The 16055-nt window shown below is 39.1% G+C and overlaps 2 protein-coding genes across 3 annotated transcripts; one reads left to right on the top strand and one right to left on the bottom strand.

Moving 5' to 3' along the window:
- Nucleotides 1–2677: 2677 nt before the first annotated feature.
- LOC133248174 (histone H2B type 1-C/E/F/G/I-like) lies at nucleotides 2678–3134 on the bottom strand. The gene has a single exon (XM_061417990.1). The coding sequence runs from the start codon at nucleotides 3114–3116 to the stop codon at nucleotides 2736–2738; it is 381 nt and encodes a 126-aa protein (XP_061273974.1). The 5' UTR covers nucleotides 3117–3134; the 3' UTR covers nucleotides 2678–2735.
- Nucleotides 3135–3244: 110 nt separating this feature from the next.
- On the top strand, nucleotides 3245–15736 carry CLEC4A (C-type lectin domain family 4 member A). 2 transcript variants are annotated; one of them, XM_061417991.1, is made up of 6 exons: nucleotides 3248–3569; nucleotides 7500–7613; nucleotides 10164–10265; nucleotides 12706–12857; nucleotides 13972–14096; nucleotides 15157–15736. In XM_061417991.1, the coding sequence occupies exons 1-6, from the start codon at nucleotides 3491–3493 to the stop codon at nucleotides 15296–15298; spliced, it is 714 nt and encodes a 237-aa protein (XP_061273975.1). In that variant the 5' UTR covers nucleotides 3248–3490; the 3' UTR covers nucleotides 15299–15736. The 2 variants fall into 2 exon arrangements, with proteins under 2 accessions (XP_061273976.1, XP_061273975.1); XM_061417992.1 differs by lacking the exon at nucleotides 7500–7613 and having other exon boundaries at nucleotides 3245–3569.
- Nucleotides 15737–16055: the final 319 nt, after the last annotated feature.

Consider the following 16055-nt stretch of genomic DNA (forward strand, 5'->3'; position numbering starts at 1 on the left):
ATTTACCTCTTTTTTGTGTGCACTGAGCTGCAGGTACCTGTGAAGTGGCTGGGGTCAGTTGCAGACACACATGTAGTGATGGGGACAGTGAACCTTGTGGTCTGAGGCCACAAGGGCAGCTGGTGAACTGCCCCTGAATCCAGAAACCAGCTTAGATGGTTAAGGTCCAGTACTGCTTATTACGTCTGGAAGTTATTTGCTGGAGAAATTTATAAAAATTAGCTCTTTTTCTTCCCTTACTGTTTTTTGTACCACCTTTCCTGTCTTTACTAAACGATTCAGTCCTAAATGAAGCATTAGGTGGGTAGAGCAAGGAGGGTGTTTGTTGAATAGTGGGATGGGGGAGGAGCAAGTAGTCTGGTGCAGGTAGTCAGAGCTCACGCAGGGTGAGCAGGGTGACTGTGCAGGGGGCTGGCTTGGCAGTGGTGTTGGAGCCCAAGTTGAGTGAAGAGACCATCTCTGTAGGGGTGGGGAAACTGTTCTGGCATCAGGGCCTGTGCAGGCTGAGGAGCATGTCCACACGTGGCTGTGGCCTGGTATGGGGCGTCATAAGCAGCCTGGTCTGGGTACCAATGCCTGAGAGGTGAACAGGGCATCTGTGTGGCGGAGTGGGGGTTGGTGCAGGGGGCTCACGCAGTGACCAGGGCATCCTTGCGGGGAGGTGTCTGAGCCCAAGCAGAGGGAGGAAGGCGTCCACACAGGTGTGGGTTTCAGAGGCTGTCCACATGATACGGGAGCACAGCGTGGAGACTCAGAGCCCAGGCAGGGTGAGGAGGGATTTCACACAGGAGGGTGACCTTGGACAGGGTGTCAGAGCCTGAGTGGGGTGAGAACAGATTCCACATTAGTCAGGGCACTGGTTTCAGGAATCAGAGTCCAGGCAGAGTAAGGAGGGCTGTGCTGTGGAAGGTGGCAGACCCGGGCAGGGTGAGGAGAAATGGCTGTGGGGATTGGCTGCCTCAGTGCAGGACTCCCATGCAGAACGGAGGTGGTGTCAACAGCGGTAGGGCCTGGATGGAGAAAGGAGCCCAATGGAGGAGAGAAGGGCATCTTAGTTAAGGATGGAGGGGCAGCCAAGGTAGAAAATGGGTTAAATCTAGGAAATTAATGCCTTTGAACTGTGGTGTTGGAGAAAACTCTAGAGACTCCCTTGGATGGCAAGGAGGTCAAACCAGTCAATCCTAATGGAAATCAACCCTGAATATTCATTGGAAGGACTGATGCTGAAGCTGAAGCTCCAATACTTTGGCCACCTTATACATAGAGCTGACTCATTGGAGAAGCCCCTGATGCTGGGAAAAGATTGAAGGCAGGAGGAGAAGGAGGCGACAGAAAATGAAATGGTTGGATGGCATCACCGAATTAATGGACATGAATTTGAGCACACTCCAGGAGATGGTGAAGGACGGGGAAGCCTGGCATGTTGCAGTCCATGGGGTCGCAAAGAGTTGGACACGACTTAGTGACTGAACAACAACATTGATCAAATAAGTAAGGAGAATGGAAGCAGTTTTCTTACTGTCACAGAGGGAGTTAGAGATGCAGAAAGAGAAAAAGATAGAATGAACTCTTTGTGTAGGATTGGGATTAGAGACGTTAGTGTGAACTCATAGTTTTCAATATATTTAGACATAGAAATAAATACAGAGGTAAATGCTTGTGGTGTGTGTGTGTATGTGTGTATGTGTTATGCAGGGGAGAGAGGAATTAGGTGGGGAGACTAAAAGAAGGTGAATCAGTGGAATTCCCTGGCGGTCCAGTGGTTAAGAGTCTGTACCTCACTGCTGGGCTCTGGTGGGGGAACTAAGATCCTGTAAGCTGGGTGGTTCACCAAAAACTGGAAAAAGAAAAAAAATAAAGTGGAGACTCATTTGGGGAGAGCTGAATCTTGGGTGTGAGCTGGGAGCATGTCTGCAAAAAGATTCTGCATGAAGGATTTAATTTTGGGGGTGCTTTCCTCTTGGCTTATATGTAGTGCTTAGTTCCTCCTCTAAACTGTGAATCCATTAGATTATCCTAATTTGTTAAAGGCTCCTGTATACCCATAAGCCTTTTGTTGTGGTGTCCTGGGGATGAAAGAAAGAAGGACACCCTTCTCCTCTAGCATCCAGTAGGGAGCTGCTCTCAGGAGCTGCTGGGGGCACTTAAGCAGAATGCATGTGGAAGCATGATGGACTTAATCAAGAACAGGGATGAGCAGAGAACACAGGAGAGCAACTTCTGAAGGCACATAATCTACACTTTGACTTCCCACTGCATTAGAGGACTCTGACTTTTGGAAGTGGGGAGTTTGGCAAGAAAGTTGTTCTGTCAGTTGGAATGTGGTCCCCAAAGTTGCCTGATCAACCCCAGAAGATGAGGAGAATGCAAACATGAATGAGTATATACTCAGGTTGGTGGATCTACAAATGATTTTGTGTGCAGGTGAAAGTGAAATTGAAGTCGCTCAGTCGTGTCTGACTTTGCGACCCCATGGACTATAGCCAATCAGGCTCCTCCGTCCATGGGATTTTCCAGGCAAGAGTGCTGGAGTGGATTGCCATTTCCTTCTCCAGGGGATCTTCCTGACCCAGGAATCGAACCCGCATTGCAGGCAGACGCTTTACCATCTGAGCCATTTGCAGGTAGATGCTCACAAATGCTTTAATTTCATCCTTTCTGGTAAGTTCACTGTTTTTTTTTTTTTTTTTGGCTCTGAAAAGAGCCTTTGGGTTCCACGAGGCCTGTAAAGACGTTTACTTGGAGCTGGTGTATTTGGTGACGGCCTTGGTGCCCTCGGACACGGCGTGCTTGGCCAGCTCCCCGGGCAGCAGCAGGCGCACGGCCGTCTGGATCTCCCTGGATGTGATGGTCGAACGCTTGTTGTAATGCGCCAGGCGCGACGCCTCGCCAGCGATGCGCTCGAAGATGTCGTTGACGAAGGAGTTCATGATTCCCATGGCCTTGGACGAGATGCCGGTGTCCGGGTGGACCTGCTTCAGCACCTTGTACACGTACACGGAGTAGCTCTCCTTGCGGCTGCGCTTGCGCTTCTTGCCGTCCTTCTTCTGCGCCTTGGTCACCGCCTTCTTAGAACCCTTCTTCCGGGCAGGAGCGGACTTCGCTGGCTCAGGCATGGTGAAGTACTGCGGTCACAGAACCACTGAAGAAGTTCACTGTTACCAGGGAGAATGTCTCTGCTTTGTTCCCCTTTTCCTTTCCTTCCTATTTCTCTCCCCTACCCTTTGACTTCCTACTTCTATTGCTATTTGCTGGCGTAATGTTTAAAGGTATAATTCACATTGCGCCTGTCTTGGGGTGTGGGCCCCTGAGGTTTTTAATTTTCATGAAATTCCTCTCAAGTTTTTTGTGGTTGTTTGTCTAGGGTCCCTGTTCTCAGCTAGTTGTGTGATAGGAAGTATGAGAAATTACCACCGTGCTTGCGTTTCATTTTAAGTGGTTTTAAGGAAGAGACGGATAGGATTCTTCGACAAGAACAGAAGATCGCAGCATGACTTCAGAGGTCACTTATGTTGAAGTGAAGTTTAATAAACCCAAGTCCTCAGGCACCGAATCAGAGCTTCCTGCAGGTAAGACTCGCTTTCCAGTGGTCAAAGTGAATGATGGGATGAAGGGTGAAGAGAGAATACTATAAATAAAGCCTAGGGAATGTTGGTTGCTGGTTCTCTGGCCACGGTTGGGAAACACAGGATTCTCAGATCGAATTGCCTGAAAAGCATTAAAGGATGATACAGGTATGCCACGACAAAACTGAGGTGTGAGAAATCCACTATGGACCTGAGTTAAGGAGAATGGTAATGAAGCTGAGAAGTTCTTGTGTGCTTTCTGAGGTGAACTAAGACTGCAGTGTAGAGAGTGGGTTCAGGTCTTGAAACCATCAGTCCAGATACAGGGGCTAATGATGAATTGGTGGGTTTTGTTTCTCAATCAGTCACGGGAGAAGAGTTTGAGTGCAGAGTGTTTGAGTGTATTGGTTAGTATCAGACTAACATGGAACAAACCATTGCAGATGAAAGCCTAGAAAGTCTTATACAGAAAGTCTCTTATGTTTTGAGAACGGTTGCTCTGCAATCAGAAAATCCATTGCACACTGTATCTGAGATGGATTCAGTGAGGTTTGGAAGTAAATAAAAGGTAATTTGGGTAGCATGTATGATATCTTAGATACAGAACAAAAGAGGAAAAAAACCGTGGAGACTATGAGAAGCTGTGAGAGGGAAGTTATGATTGCTTATGTTTTCCAAAATTCTGTGGAAACATGGAAAATGCTCAGGAAACTGTTTTTTTCCCCTTAGAAAATTTATAGGGACTTCCCTGGTGGTCCAGTAGTTAAGACTCTGTACTCCCAATGCACAAGTTCAATCCCTGGTCAGGGAATTAAGATTCCTCATGCTGCCAGGCACAGCCAAAATAAATAAATAAATAAATACTTGATAACCTTTAAAAAAAATACAAATTAAAAAAATTATATAACTTTGTTATTATATGCTGCAATGTTCATAGAAAAAAATAAAAAACCAGAGATACACACAAATTTATTTATTTTTAAAATTTTTATTAGTTCAGTTGTTTTACAGTGTTCTGTTTCTGCTGTACAGCAAAGTGAATCAGTTACACATGTACATATATCCACTCTTTTAGATTCTTTTCCCATAGAGGTCATTACAGAGTATTGAGGAGAGTTCCCTGTGCTGCATAATACGTTCTAATAGTAGAGTGTATATGTCAATTCCAATCTCCGAATTCATCCCACCTCCCTTTTTCCCTGCCTTGGTGTCTGTACATTTGTTCTCTACATCAGTGTCTCTATTTCTGCTTTGCAAATAGATTCATCTGTACCATTTTTCTAGATTTCACATATATGTATTAATATATGATACTCGTTTTTCTCTTTCTGACTTATTTTACTCTCTTTGACAGTCTCTCGGTCCACACACAAATTTAAATTGCTGTATTTATTCTTACTATCTAGAAATAACTAATTTACATTTTGTGTACATCCTTCAAAATATAAAATACATCAATGTGTGTATGTGTTTTTCTAAAAATGAGATCATAGTATACATTATTGCAGGTTTTACCCCCACTTAGCAATATATTATAACTTTGAGAAAATAATTTTTTTTTCAATTGAGATATGACTGACAAAATTATATTAGTTTCAGATGTATAAGCATAATGGTTTGATTTTTACGTATATTGCAAAATGATCATCACAATGTCTAATTAACATCTGTCACCATACATAGTTTCACAGTTTTTTTTCTTGTGATGAAGGCTTTTAAGATGTACTCTTCAGTTCAGTTCAGTTCAGTCGCTCAGTTGTGTCTGACTCTTTGCGACCCCATGAATCGCAGCACGTCAGGCCTCCCTGTCCATCACCAACTCCTGGAGTTTACTCAAACTCATGTCCATCGAGTCGGTGATGCCATCCAGCCATCTCATCCTCTGTCGTCCCCTTCTCCTCTGCCCCCAGTCCCTCCCAGCATCAGAGTCTTTTCCAATGAGTCAACTCTTCGCATGAGGTGGCCAAAGTCCTGGAGTTTCAGCTTTAGCATCAGTCCTTCCAATGAACACCCAGGACTGATCTCCTTTAGGATGGACTAGTTGGATCTCCTTGCAGTCCAAGGGACTCTCAAGAGTCTTCTCCAACACCACAGCTCAAAGGCATCAATTATTCGGTGCTCAGCTTTCTTCACAGTCCAACTCTCACATCCATACATGACCACTGGAAAAACCATAACCTTGACTAGACAGACCTTTGTTGGCAAAGTAATGTCTCTGCTTTTGAATACGCTATCTAGGTTGGTCATAACTTTCCTTCCAAGGAGTAAGCATCTTTTAATTTCACGGCTGCAATCACCATCTGCAGTGATTTTGGAGCCCCCCAAAATAAAGTCTGACACTGTTTCCACTGTTTCCCCATCTATTTGCCATGAAGTGATGGGACTGGATGCCATGATATTTGTTTTCTGAATGTTGAGCTTTAAGCCAATTTTTTCACTTAGCTATCTTCAAATAAGCAGTATTTTATATATGTATATTATAGCCTATAGTATTATTAATTGTAGTCATTATACTGTACCTTATATCCCAGGACTTACTTATTTTGTAACTGGACGTTTGTACCTCTTGACCCCCTTCACCCATTTTGCTGACCTCATCACCCCTCACCTCTGGCAACCACCATTCTGTTCTCTGTGTCTATGAGTTATTATTATCTTTTAAAGATTACACAGATAAGTGAGATCATATGGTGTTTGTCTTTCTCTTTCTTGCTTATTTCACTTAGCATAATGCCCTCAAGGTCCATCCTGAAGGCAAGATTTCCTTATTTTTTATAAGTGAATAATATCCATTCCATACAGTTGTCACATTTTCTTTATCCATTCACCCATCAATGGACACTTGATAAAATAATTCTCAACCATGAAATGGTGACTGAAAATGTCTGATTTTTTAACACTACATTGTAACTCAACTATACCTCCATAAAAAATAAAGTTAAAAAGCAGTCTGGCTGAGTAATATTCCACTGTATATATGTACCACAACTTCTTCATCCATTCATCTCTCAATAGACATCTGGATTGCTTCCATGTCCTAGCTATTGTAAATAGTGCTGTGATGAACAATGTGGTGTTTATATGGCAGAAGCCAACACAGTGTTGTAAAGCAATCATTCTACAATTAAAAATAAATTAATAAATTTAAAAAAACAGTCTGATTTTATTTTAAGGATGTGATGAGAGACAATTATAAAGAGTTATCTGCTATGGCATTATGTAAAGTAGTTAAAGTTAGAAATAATCTGGAAGATTATTTAAATATATAATGAAATACTATGCAACCACAATACAGTGGGTAAAAGAAGAAAATATGGTGATATAGAATACAATAAAATAGTGGGTCCGATCCCAATATATATGGTATATCAGTCATGTGGCAAAATGTGCATGCATGTATATACACTTAAAAATTGCTGGAAGAATGTATACCAAAATATTAACAGTTATCCCCAATGGGAAGAATGTATACCAAAATATTAACAGTTATCCCCAATGGGTTTCTCTACTGCCTCAGGCAGTAAAGAATCTGCCTGCAGTGCAGGAGACCCAGGTTTTTTCCTGGGTCAGGAAGATCCCTTGGAGAAGGGAATGGCTACCCACTCCAGTATTTTTGCCTGGAGAATTCCATGGACAGAGAAGCCTGGCAGGATACAGCCCATGGGGTTGCAAAGAGTTGGACATGAATGAGCGACTAACACTTTTACTTTCATCCTCAATGGTAGGAATTTGTGCATTTATGTATTTTCTAGCATTTCTACAATGAACATTACTATTTCCTTTGTAGCTTCATATTTGAAATAATGTCATGTAATAGTAATAGTGTATTATACAAGAAAAGGGAGAGGAGGAAGAGAAGGAGCAAGAGGAAGTCAAGGTCAGAATTTATTATTCATGATAATAATAATTTGATTAATTTGATTCTTTCTTCAGCTCCCAAAGAGACCAAACTTCACCAAAGTGGCCATAGTTTTTCCAAGCTACTTCTTACCTCATTGCTGATACTTCTGCTACTATTAGCAATCTCATTTTTGATCGCTTTTATCTGTAAGTATCCAGATGGATCTATAAGAAATGTCTGCCTGACTTGAAGAGATGGCATCAAATAAACAGATAAACTATGAGTTTATTCAGAAATCTGGGAGAGAAGTCTTCTCTGGGGGAAGACATAGATAGTGGGAATTCATTGTGAGCTTGGTTCTTTATTTGCATTTAGTCACTCTTATAGAAATAATGGCATTCCTTCTCTTCAGAGAAATTGAGAGTATATGTGTGTACATGTTTCTGTTTTGCAGAATGAAATCTATAGGGCACCATTTCTACACTAGACAATTGTTTATGTGAGACCAAATCTGTGTTTTCTTAGTAGTGTTTATAAGGCTATGCCTGTTGAGGACATAGACATATTTTGGGACTAGCAGATGGACAAGAAGTAAATGGGAAGAAATCTCCCAGGAGAATAGTCTACTGAATTTTCATCTTAATTATTTTTGTCTTTCTCAAGACTGCATGAGCTCTTAAAATCCATTTGGCAAATAGGTAGATTTCTGCCTATCAAGAACTCATCAAGTTTTTTAAAATCATAAAACTAGTATAAGTTTGGGTAGATACTTTATTCATTCATTTGGTCATTCAATAAGCAACAGTGGCCATCTAGTCTATGTCAGACACTGTGCCAGATAGAGACAGCAGAGTTGTAGCCCTTGGTTTTGAGAAGTCCGCAGGATGATGGCAACTGGTTGAATGAAGCAGTGTTTATAACAACGTCTGGTAAATGTTCTGTGAGTAAGAAGCACAGGAAGCTGAGATAGGCTTCCTGGAGGAGGTGACATCTATACCTGTGTGGACCAAGCATGACAGATGTGGGAGAGCTTGAAAAAATTTGGAAAAATATGTTAAGTGACTGTGACATATGGTTCTAAGTGAACTGTGAGGTTGCAGATGGGAGAAACAAGCAGGGTTCAGATCATGAAAAGTGTCCTGTACAATTCTAAAGAGCGGATTTCCTCCTGCCCCCCTGCAGATTATTTTATCAATTATCTTCTGTTATTTAATAAACCAGTCTAAAACTTGGTGGATTAAAACAAACTGTTTTTAGCTCATGATTCTGTGGTTTGTCGATTTGAACTGGGCTCAGCTAAGCCGTTTCATTGGTCCTGGCTAAAGTCATTCATGCATACATAGTCAAGTACCAGCTGCAGGTAACCCAGTTTCTGAGGAAGAGGATGTAAACTGGGATGATGTGGACAAATTGGTTCCACTTCTTTAGAATTCATCAGGTGAGCTTGAGCTTGTTGATATGGCAACATGTAGGCTTGCAGAGTGAGAGCAGCTGTGAACAAAGCCTCTTGAAGCCTTAGCTTGAAACAATCCTAAAGGAAATCAACCCTGAATATTCACTGGAAGGACTCATGCTGAAGGTGAAGCTCCAATACTTTGGCCATGATGCGAAGAACCGACTCATTGAAAAAGACTCTGATGCTGGGAAAGATTGAAGGCAAAAGGAGAAGATGGCAGAGGATGATATGGTTAGATAGAATCACTGACTCAATGGACATAAATTTGAGCAAACTCCAGGAGATAGTGAAGGACAGGGGAGCCTGGCGTGCTGCAGTCCATGGGGTCGCAAAGGGTCAGACATGACTTAGCAACTAAACAACAACAGAAAGAGTTGCTTTTGTACATTTTGTTGGCTGAAGGAAGTCTTAGAGTCAGTCCATTTTCAAGTGGTGAATAAATAGACCCCACTTGTTGACTGGAAAAACTAAGAAGTTATATTACAAAGGGGTATGGGTACAGGGAGAGTTGAAAATTGTGGCCATTTCTGCAATGTGTCACAGTCATGGAGAACCATTATGGAATTTTAAGCAAGGAAGTGATATAACTCAATTTGATTTATAGGAATACGCTTTTGGTGGAGATGTGTAAAATGGATATATGAGGAGAGAATTGAAAGCAAAGAGAATAACCAGAAAGACAGTTCATTGCCCAATTGAGAAATAGTGAGAATCTGGTTTAAGGTAGTGAAGGAGAAGGGGAATACCTTTGAATGATAATGAGGAGGTAGAATCAAGGAGGTGGGGGCTTGATGAATATTTAGATCTGTGTGTTGGCCTGCTGAGGAATAAGAACCAATTGGGAAGTTACTCTGTATTTAACATGGATAACCAACAGGGACAGTACTGTAGAGGACAGGGAACTCTGCTCAATACTCTGTAATAAACTAAGTGAGAAAAGAATTTGAAAAAGAATAGATACGTGTCTGTATAACTGAGTCACTGCTGCATCTCTGAAACTAACATAACATTGTTAATCAACTCTACACCAATATAAAATAAAAATCTAAAAAAAAATATTGCATTTTATCTAGACATCTGTTTTATCTGACGTTAGTGTAGCCACTCTAGCCTTCTTTACTTTCATTCGGTGTTTAAGTTTGAAGTTAATTTCCTATAAGCATAGAATTGAGCACATATTTGAGTCTTGTTTCTCTATTCAGACAACTTCTTTCTTTTAATTAAAATGTTTATACGATTAGAAAAAAGAATGAAGTTATAATGCTACCAGGAAAACGAATGATTTTATTCTCTTTTTCAGTTTTTTTTCAAAAATGTTCTTATGTTCATAAAGAAGAAAAGGCTACAAGAGAACTCATTCACACAGAATTGGAATGTGTGAAAGAAAATTCGACCCTAGAAGGTAAAAATTAATGTGCCTATGATTCAGTTATTGATAGTACTGTGTCCTAGGTCAATATTTCCAATACTAAGAAATTGAGTCTTATGAACATTTTAAGTTTTAAGTGTACAACTATGTAGGGCCTACAATTTTTATAATATGCATATCTTTAATTCATTTGTGCAAAGAAATAGTCTTAATTATGAAAAAGATTACATTGCTTTTCGGTTTCTTCAGTCTTTGCTTCTTTCTGAACTTTCTGTGCATACTTGCTCTTTTACTCACATACCGGTTAAAACTTATTTGGTCAAGAGAGATTTAATTCATATATGTTTTAAGAAATCATATTTTATGTACATAAAACATTTTTGGGAGAATACATAAAATACTCTGCTTTAAAAATTTCCATTTTTTTTTATCCCAAACCTAAACTCTGTTAGCAGCTCTATGGTTTTGCTTCACTTTTTAATGGTCTGTTGTTAGATACGTATGGTTTAAGGATGATTATGGTTTCTTGGGGGAAACCCAAGGAATCTGTTTTATACATAGTGTCAATAGTGTCGGGGCTTCCCTGCTAGCTCAGTGGTACAGAATTTGCCTGCCAATACAAGAGATTTGGGCTTGATCCCTGGTTCAGGAAGATCCCCTGGAGAGGGAAATGGCAATCCATTCCAGTATTCTCGCCCGGAGAACCCCATGGATGGGGGAGCCTGGCATGCTACAATCCATGCTGCTTCAAAGAGCCATGACTTCATCACTGAACAACAACAACAACAGCAATAACATGGCTTCTTGGAGAACTGAACAAGAAAAAATTCCCTTTATCCTTATTCTATGTCCACCTTAACTCTGAAATCTTTCCTTGCTCTGAAGTATATATACTGATATATACTATATATATATAGCTACTTCCTGCTTTGTGTGGTCTAGTGTTAGTATGGTACACTTTTATTCATTTTTTTAAAGATGAAATACTAGTATGTTTCACAGTCTTTTTTTTTCCATTTGAGATATCTTTCCACTTATCAAATTATTTCTAATTGAAAAACTGGTTCTGCCTAGTGATGGGGAGGGGATGGATCTGGCTGCTCTCCTGATACAACCCAGAGATACAGCCCATCTCAAGTTTGTGTTCATAACAAGCTCCTGGCAGATGGCACTGCTCTCTGGAAATTACGAATGGAAACAACAAATCATGATAGCGTGTGTCTCACCAACAGAAATCACAGTCATTTACAGATTACATTGCAGTTGCAGGCATCTTGAAATATTTTTTTCTCTTTTAAACTAATTTTTATTGCATTATAGTTGCTTTAAAATGTTGTGTTAGCTTCTACTACTTAGCAAAATGAATCAGCCGTACATACATAAATACTCCACCCTCTTGGGTTTCTCTCTTATTTATAACACCAGAGTGCATTAAAGTAGAGTTCCCTGTGCTGTATAGTAGGTTCTCATTAGTTATCTATTTTATACATAGTGTCAATAGTGTCGGGGCTTCCCTGGTGGCTCAGTGGTAAAGCATCTGCCTGCCAGTGCAGGAGACTGTACAACAGCAGTTTAATCAATGACAACAACCTTGTGGAAGTCCAGGATGTAAAACTCAAGGAAGTGTTGGTGCCTCTACATTGTCTGGGTCACCCTGGACTTTTGATCTCTTAGAGTTGTCCACGCTGTGCTTCCAGCAATTCCACAATTACAATTCTGGTTTCTCTACCCTGGGACTGGCTCCCAAAGAGGTTTCTGCTCCAATATATTGCCTTTGTGTCTCTCCAGATCTGGGAGCGATAGTTTGCTCTGTGTATGAAAAGTTGCTGGTTTTCAGTTTGTTCAGCTTTTCACTTGTTAGAATTACTTGCTCAGTTGAGTAATTTCTATTATTCTTATAATTCATTGATATTTCTGTCTACTTTATTCTGCTGTTGAACCCATCTACTGTGCTTTTAATTTGGTTATTATGTTTTCCAACTATTCCACTTGATTCTCTTTTTTATCTTTATGTTTGCTGAATTATCTATTTCTTTGCTGAGGCTCCCTATTTTTTCATATGGTTCAAACATTTGTACTTACTTGTTGAAGCATCTTTCCATGGCTTTTTAAAAATCTTTGCCAGATAACTTCAGTATTTCTCTTATCTTGGTATTGGCATATATATATATATGTATGTATTTTTTAAGCTAATTTTGTGGTTCTTGGTATGATAAGTAATTTTCCATCGAAACCTGAGTATTTCTGTGTTATGTTCTGAGGATCTTCTTTAAATTTCTGTTTTAGCTGATTTTTCTGGATACGACACAGGCAAAAGAAAGGGGGTCTGATGTAGGCAGACTTGACCTCCTTGACACCTGACAAGAGTCCTGTTTTCCATGTAGTCTCCTCTGGTCCTTAATTTTTTATAATTTATACACTTTAAAAATTACTTTTAATATATTGCACTAATATAGCCTTCTTCTCAATACAGGGAAAGACTGGAGCTGCTGCCCAAAGAATTGGGGGCCATTTAGTTCTAACTGCTACTTTATTTATAATGGAGCTAAATCTTGGAATGATAGTGAGAAAGAATGCTTGAGAATGAATGCTCACCTGTTGGTGATCAACACCAAAGCCGAGCAGGTATTACTAGTTTCTAATTGATAATAGAGTCAGGAGTGTTGCCTAGTTTTTAACATCTCTCTTAGTTAAGAAGGAGACTTTTATTGTCTTAGAATATTGATACTGTGTCTGAAAGCTTAAGAAAATAAATAGAAAAGGCTATCTAAGATTTTACATTCCATGCCTTTTTTCTTCTTCTATAAAACTAACCTCTGCCCCAAATAAATTGTGGCATTGAAAATATACTATATAGGGGTTAAGTGGAAGGCTGAAAATATTTCAGCCTGAAATATGATTTCTTTTATTTCAAATAATAAATAGTATTAATTATCATTGTTGAAATATAAAACACATAAATGTTTTATAAATTATTAACTATATAACAGGGAAGGGGAATTAAGTCCAACTGGGAAATGAAGTTCAATCATGAAGAGTCACAATCAATGATCAGAAATGACCGCTAACCATCTGATGTTGTTAAAAGGAAAATTGTTTAATTTGCAAAATTTTTCTCATGTACAACTTTGAAGAATATCCTCTCTTAGGGAAGAAATGAAGGGAAGTGAGTCTGAGATGAGAGTTCATTATGATTGTGAATAGAAATTGCCTCCATATGTATTGAACATACTATGTTCTGAATGTTTGTGTCCTGTCGCCCCAATCCATGTGTTGAAATTCTAACCTCCAAAGATGATCGTATTAGGAAGTATGGATTTGGGGAGCTGCATAGGTCATGAGGGTGAAGCCTCTGTGGATGGGATTAATGTTTTTAAAAAAGAGATTCTACAGAGCAACTTCTCCTCCTACATGTGTGAATGCACTCAATGAGAAAACAGGAATCACCATCTTTACCACGTGGTACCCTGACCTGGGATTTTTAGCCTTCAGAACTGTGAGAAACAAATTTCTGTCACTTATAAGCAATCCATCCTGAACAGACTAAGACCAACCTCAGGCTCAAAAGAGATGTCTTTGATTCTATTCTGCTCTGCCAGAAAAAAACCAAGGCTCCTCTGCAGGGCCCCCATGTGGTTCATTATGAATTTTCTTTTTCCTCTCTTCTCTGTAAAGCCTATGGAACTCAATTCAATCTGACTATTCTAAAGGCTATAACTCCTTTCTTTTATTCATTTAGGATTTCATCACCCAGAAACTGAAAACTGACTCTGCTTATTATGTGGGCCTGTCAGACAGGACGTTGACAACGGGAGAAAGACACTGGCAATGGGTTGATGAGATACCATACAACGAAAGTGCCACGTGAGTACAGAATTCAATAAAGAAACCCAGGTTCTCCATTCTACAGGGATTTTAGGGTGTTCCATTGATCAGCTATTAAAATATAAAATAGCTCATGCTGTAAACTTGAAACTAACACAACATTGTAAATCAACTATACTTTGAAAAAAGAAAATACTCACATTCTTTTAATTCTTGGGCATTAGGTTAAATAATTTTCCTTATTATCTCACTCATCAAATAATGCTATGAGGCACACATTATTATTATTCTCACTATAGAGATGAAGAAACTGAGTTTAAAGAATTTAGATAATTCAGTGGTTATCTAGCAGCTGTTACAATGGTCCTCAAACCCAGGTCAGTTTGACATCAAAACTTATGCTTTCAACCATGACTATTTACCTCTAAATATAACAGAAATGTATGTCAATTAAGATCATGACCAATTATCAAGAATTTAATATCTCTCATACAGAAAATAAGTTAAATTCTGATAGTCTTACATTTATGCAGTTCTTTTGAAACTCTTAAGTATTTTAGTGCATTTTAGTACCTTACCACCTTTGATCCTCATATCACTGTGTGAAACATACAGAGATATTAATCTAGTCCCTATGAATCTGTGAAATTAAATTCCTTGTCCAAGGTAACAGGGATAGGAGCAGATTCAGAGATTTTAGCTAGCTCATCAGACTCCAAAAGCAGTGCATAAGAAAATGAAGCATACTACATTGATACCTGAGACCGGTATGAAGTCTTTTACATCTTTTAAGAGAGTCTGTGGACTAACAATTTCCTGGTAACAGGATGTAAAATAGACAAACAGAAGACAGCCTCTGGAATGTCTGCTGGGAGGGTGCTTAATGCAATAAGATGACACAGTGCTGGGTGATGTAAGAACAATTTTCAAGGGAAATATCAGAGATACAGAGGAGGAAAAACGCTGTGAGAAGTGGGAAAGAATGATTTGGGCATATCTGACTTTGACTTCCATGCCTAGCCATCTCCCTTACTGTCTCTTTTCAAAGCACTGCTTAAAGAAATGTTCTCATCCTTTTTCCCCCCTTTCTGGTGCTCAGATTCTGGCATGAAGGTGAACCCAACAATCCTAAAGAGCGTTGTGTTATGCTAAATGCTCCTTTAAGAAAATGGGGCTGGAATGATTGTTCTTGTGATGAGCTTCACAAGTTTATTTGCAAGATGATGAAGATCTACTTATAAAATGGAACATTCTCCATGACCATGAGGTTGAATCGGTATCCTACATCATAGAGATAGCTAATATATTCTTGTTATTCATATGTCTTGTTTAAGGATCTTAATAGAATTTTCCAGAATGTTGTGCACACATTCATTCATTTATTCATTCACGAAATTTAAGGGGAGCAAAATTTGCCACTCCCAAATGTTTTTTTGGCATGTGCATTATTTCAAGCTGAAAATATTAGTCAGTGCTAGAACTATACTTTTCATCTTTTTGTAAATGTCATTCATAGCCTATTTTCTTTCATCTTCCTTTGAGTACCAGCAATTATTTGTATGTTATATATTTTATGTAAGATTTGTGTCTAAAGAGTGAGATTAAAATGAAGAAGTATCCAGCTGTGTACCAATTAACAGACAGAATTGTGAAAATAATAAAACAGCTGTTATAAACCACTAAGTTTTGGGGTGGCTTATTCTTCAGCAATATGTAACTTAAACACTTTCAAAACAGTTTTGAGCTAAGATTTGCAAAATAATGTAACATAGCATAGCACACTGTTTTCTCTAAAAATAGTAGTAGTAATTGAAAAGTGAGAGTAGATTAATTTTACTATTAGTGAATAAAATGCAAAATTAAAATGTTTATTTTTTATATCATTTTAAACCCTTATTCTTATATAGTAGGCATATTGTATGATATCATAGGTATGTAATTCTTATATAAATAAATGTTCAATATGAAGTGTTTATATACTAAATTTTGTTCAGGATG

Source organism: Bos javanicus, chromosome 5 (genome assembly GCF_032452875.1).
Source record: "Bos javanicus breed banteng chromosome 5, ARS-OSU_banteng_1.0, whole genome shotgun sequence".
NCBI lineage: Eukaryota > Metazoa > Chordata > Mammalia > Artiodactyla > Bovidae > Bos > Bos javanicus.

Excerpts from the sequence above, each read along its gene's own strand:
- LOC133248174 (XM_061417990.1), bottom strand. The coding sequence starts at position 3,116 with ATGCCTGAGCCAGCGAAGTCCGCTCCTGCCCGGAAGAAGGGTTCTAAG.
- CLEC4A (XM_061417991.1), top strand. The coding sequence starts at position 3,491 with ATGACTTCAGAGGTCACTTATGTTGAAGTGAAGTTTAATAAACCCAAG. Across the intron at positions 7,614-10,163 it reads ATTTTTGATCGCTTTTATCT|TTTTTTTTCAAAAATGTTCT; the intron begins GTAAGTATCCAG and ends TCTCTTTTTCAG. Across the intron at positions 12,858-13,971 it reads TCAACACCAAAGCCGAGCAG|GATTTCATCACCCAGAAACT; the intron begins GTATTACTAGTT and ends TTATTCATTTAG.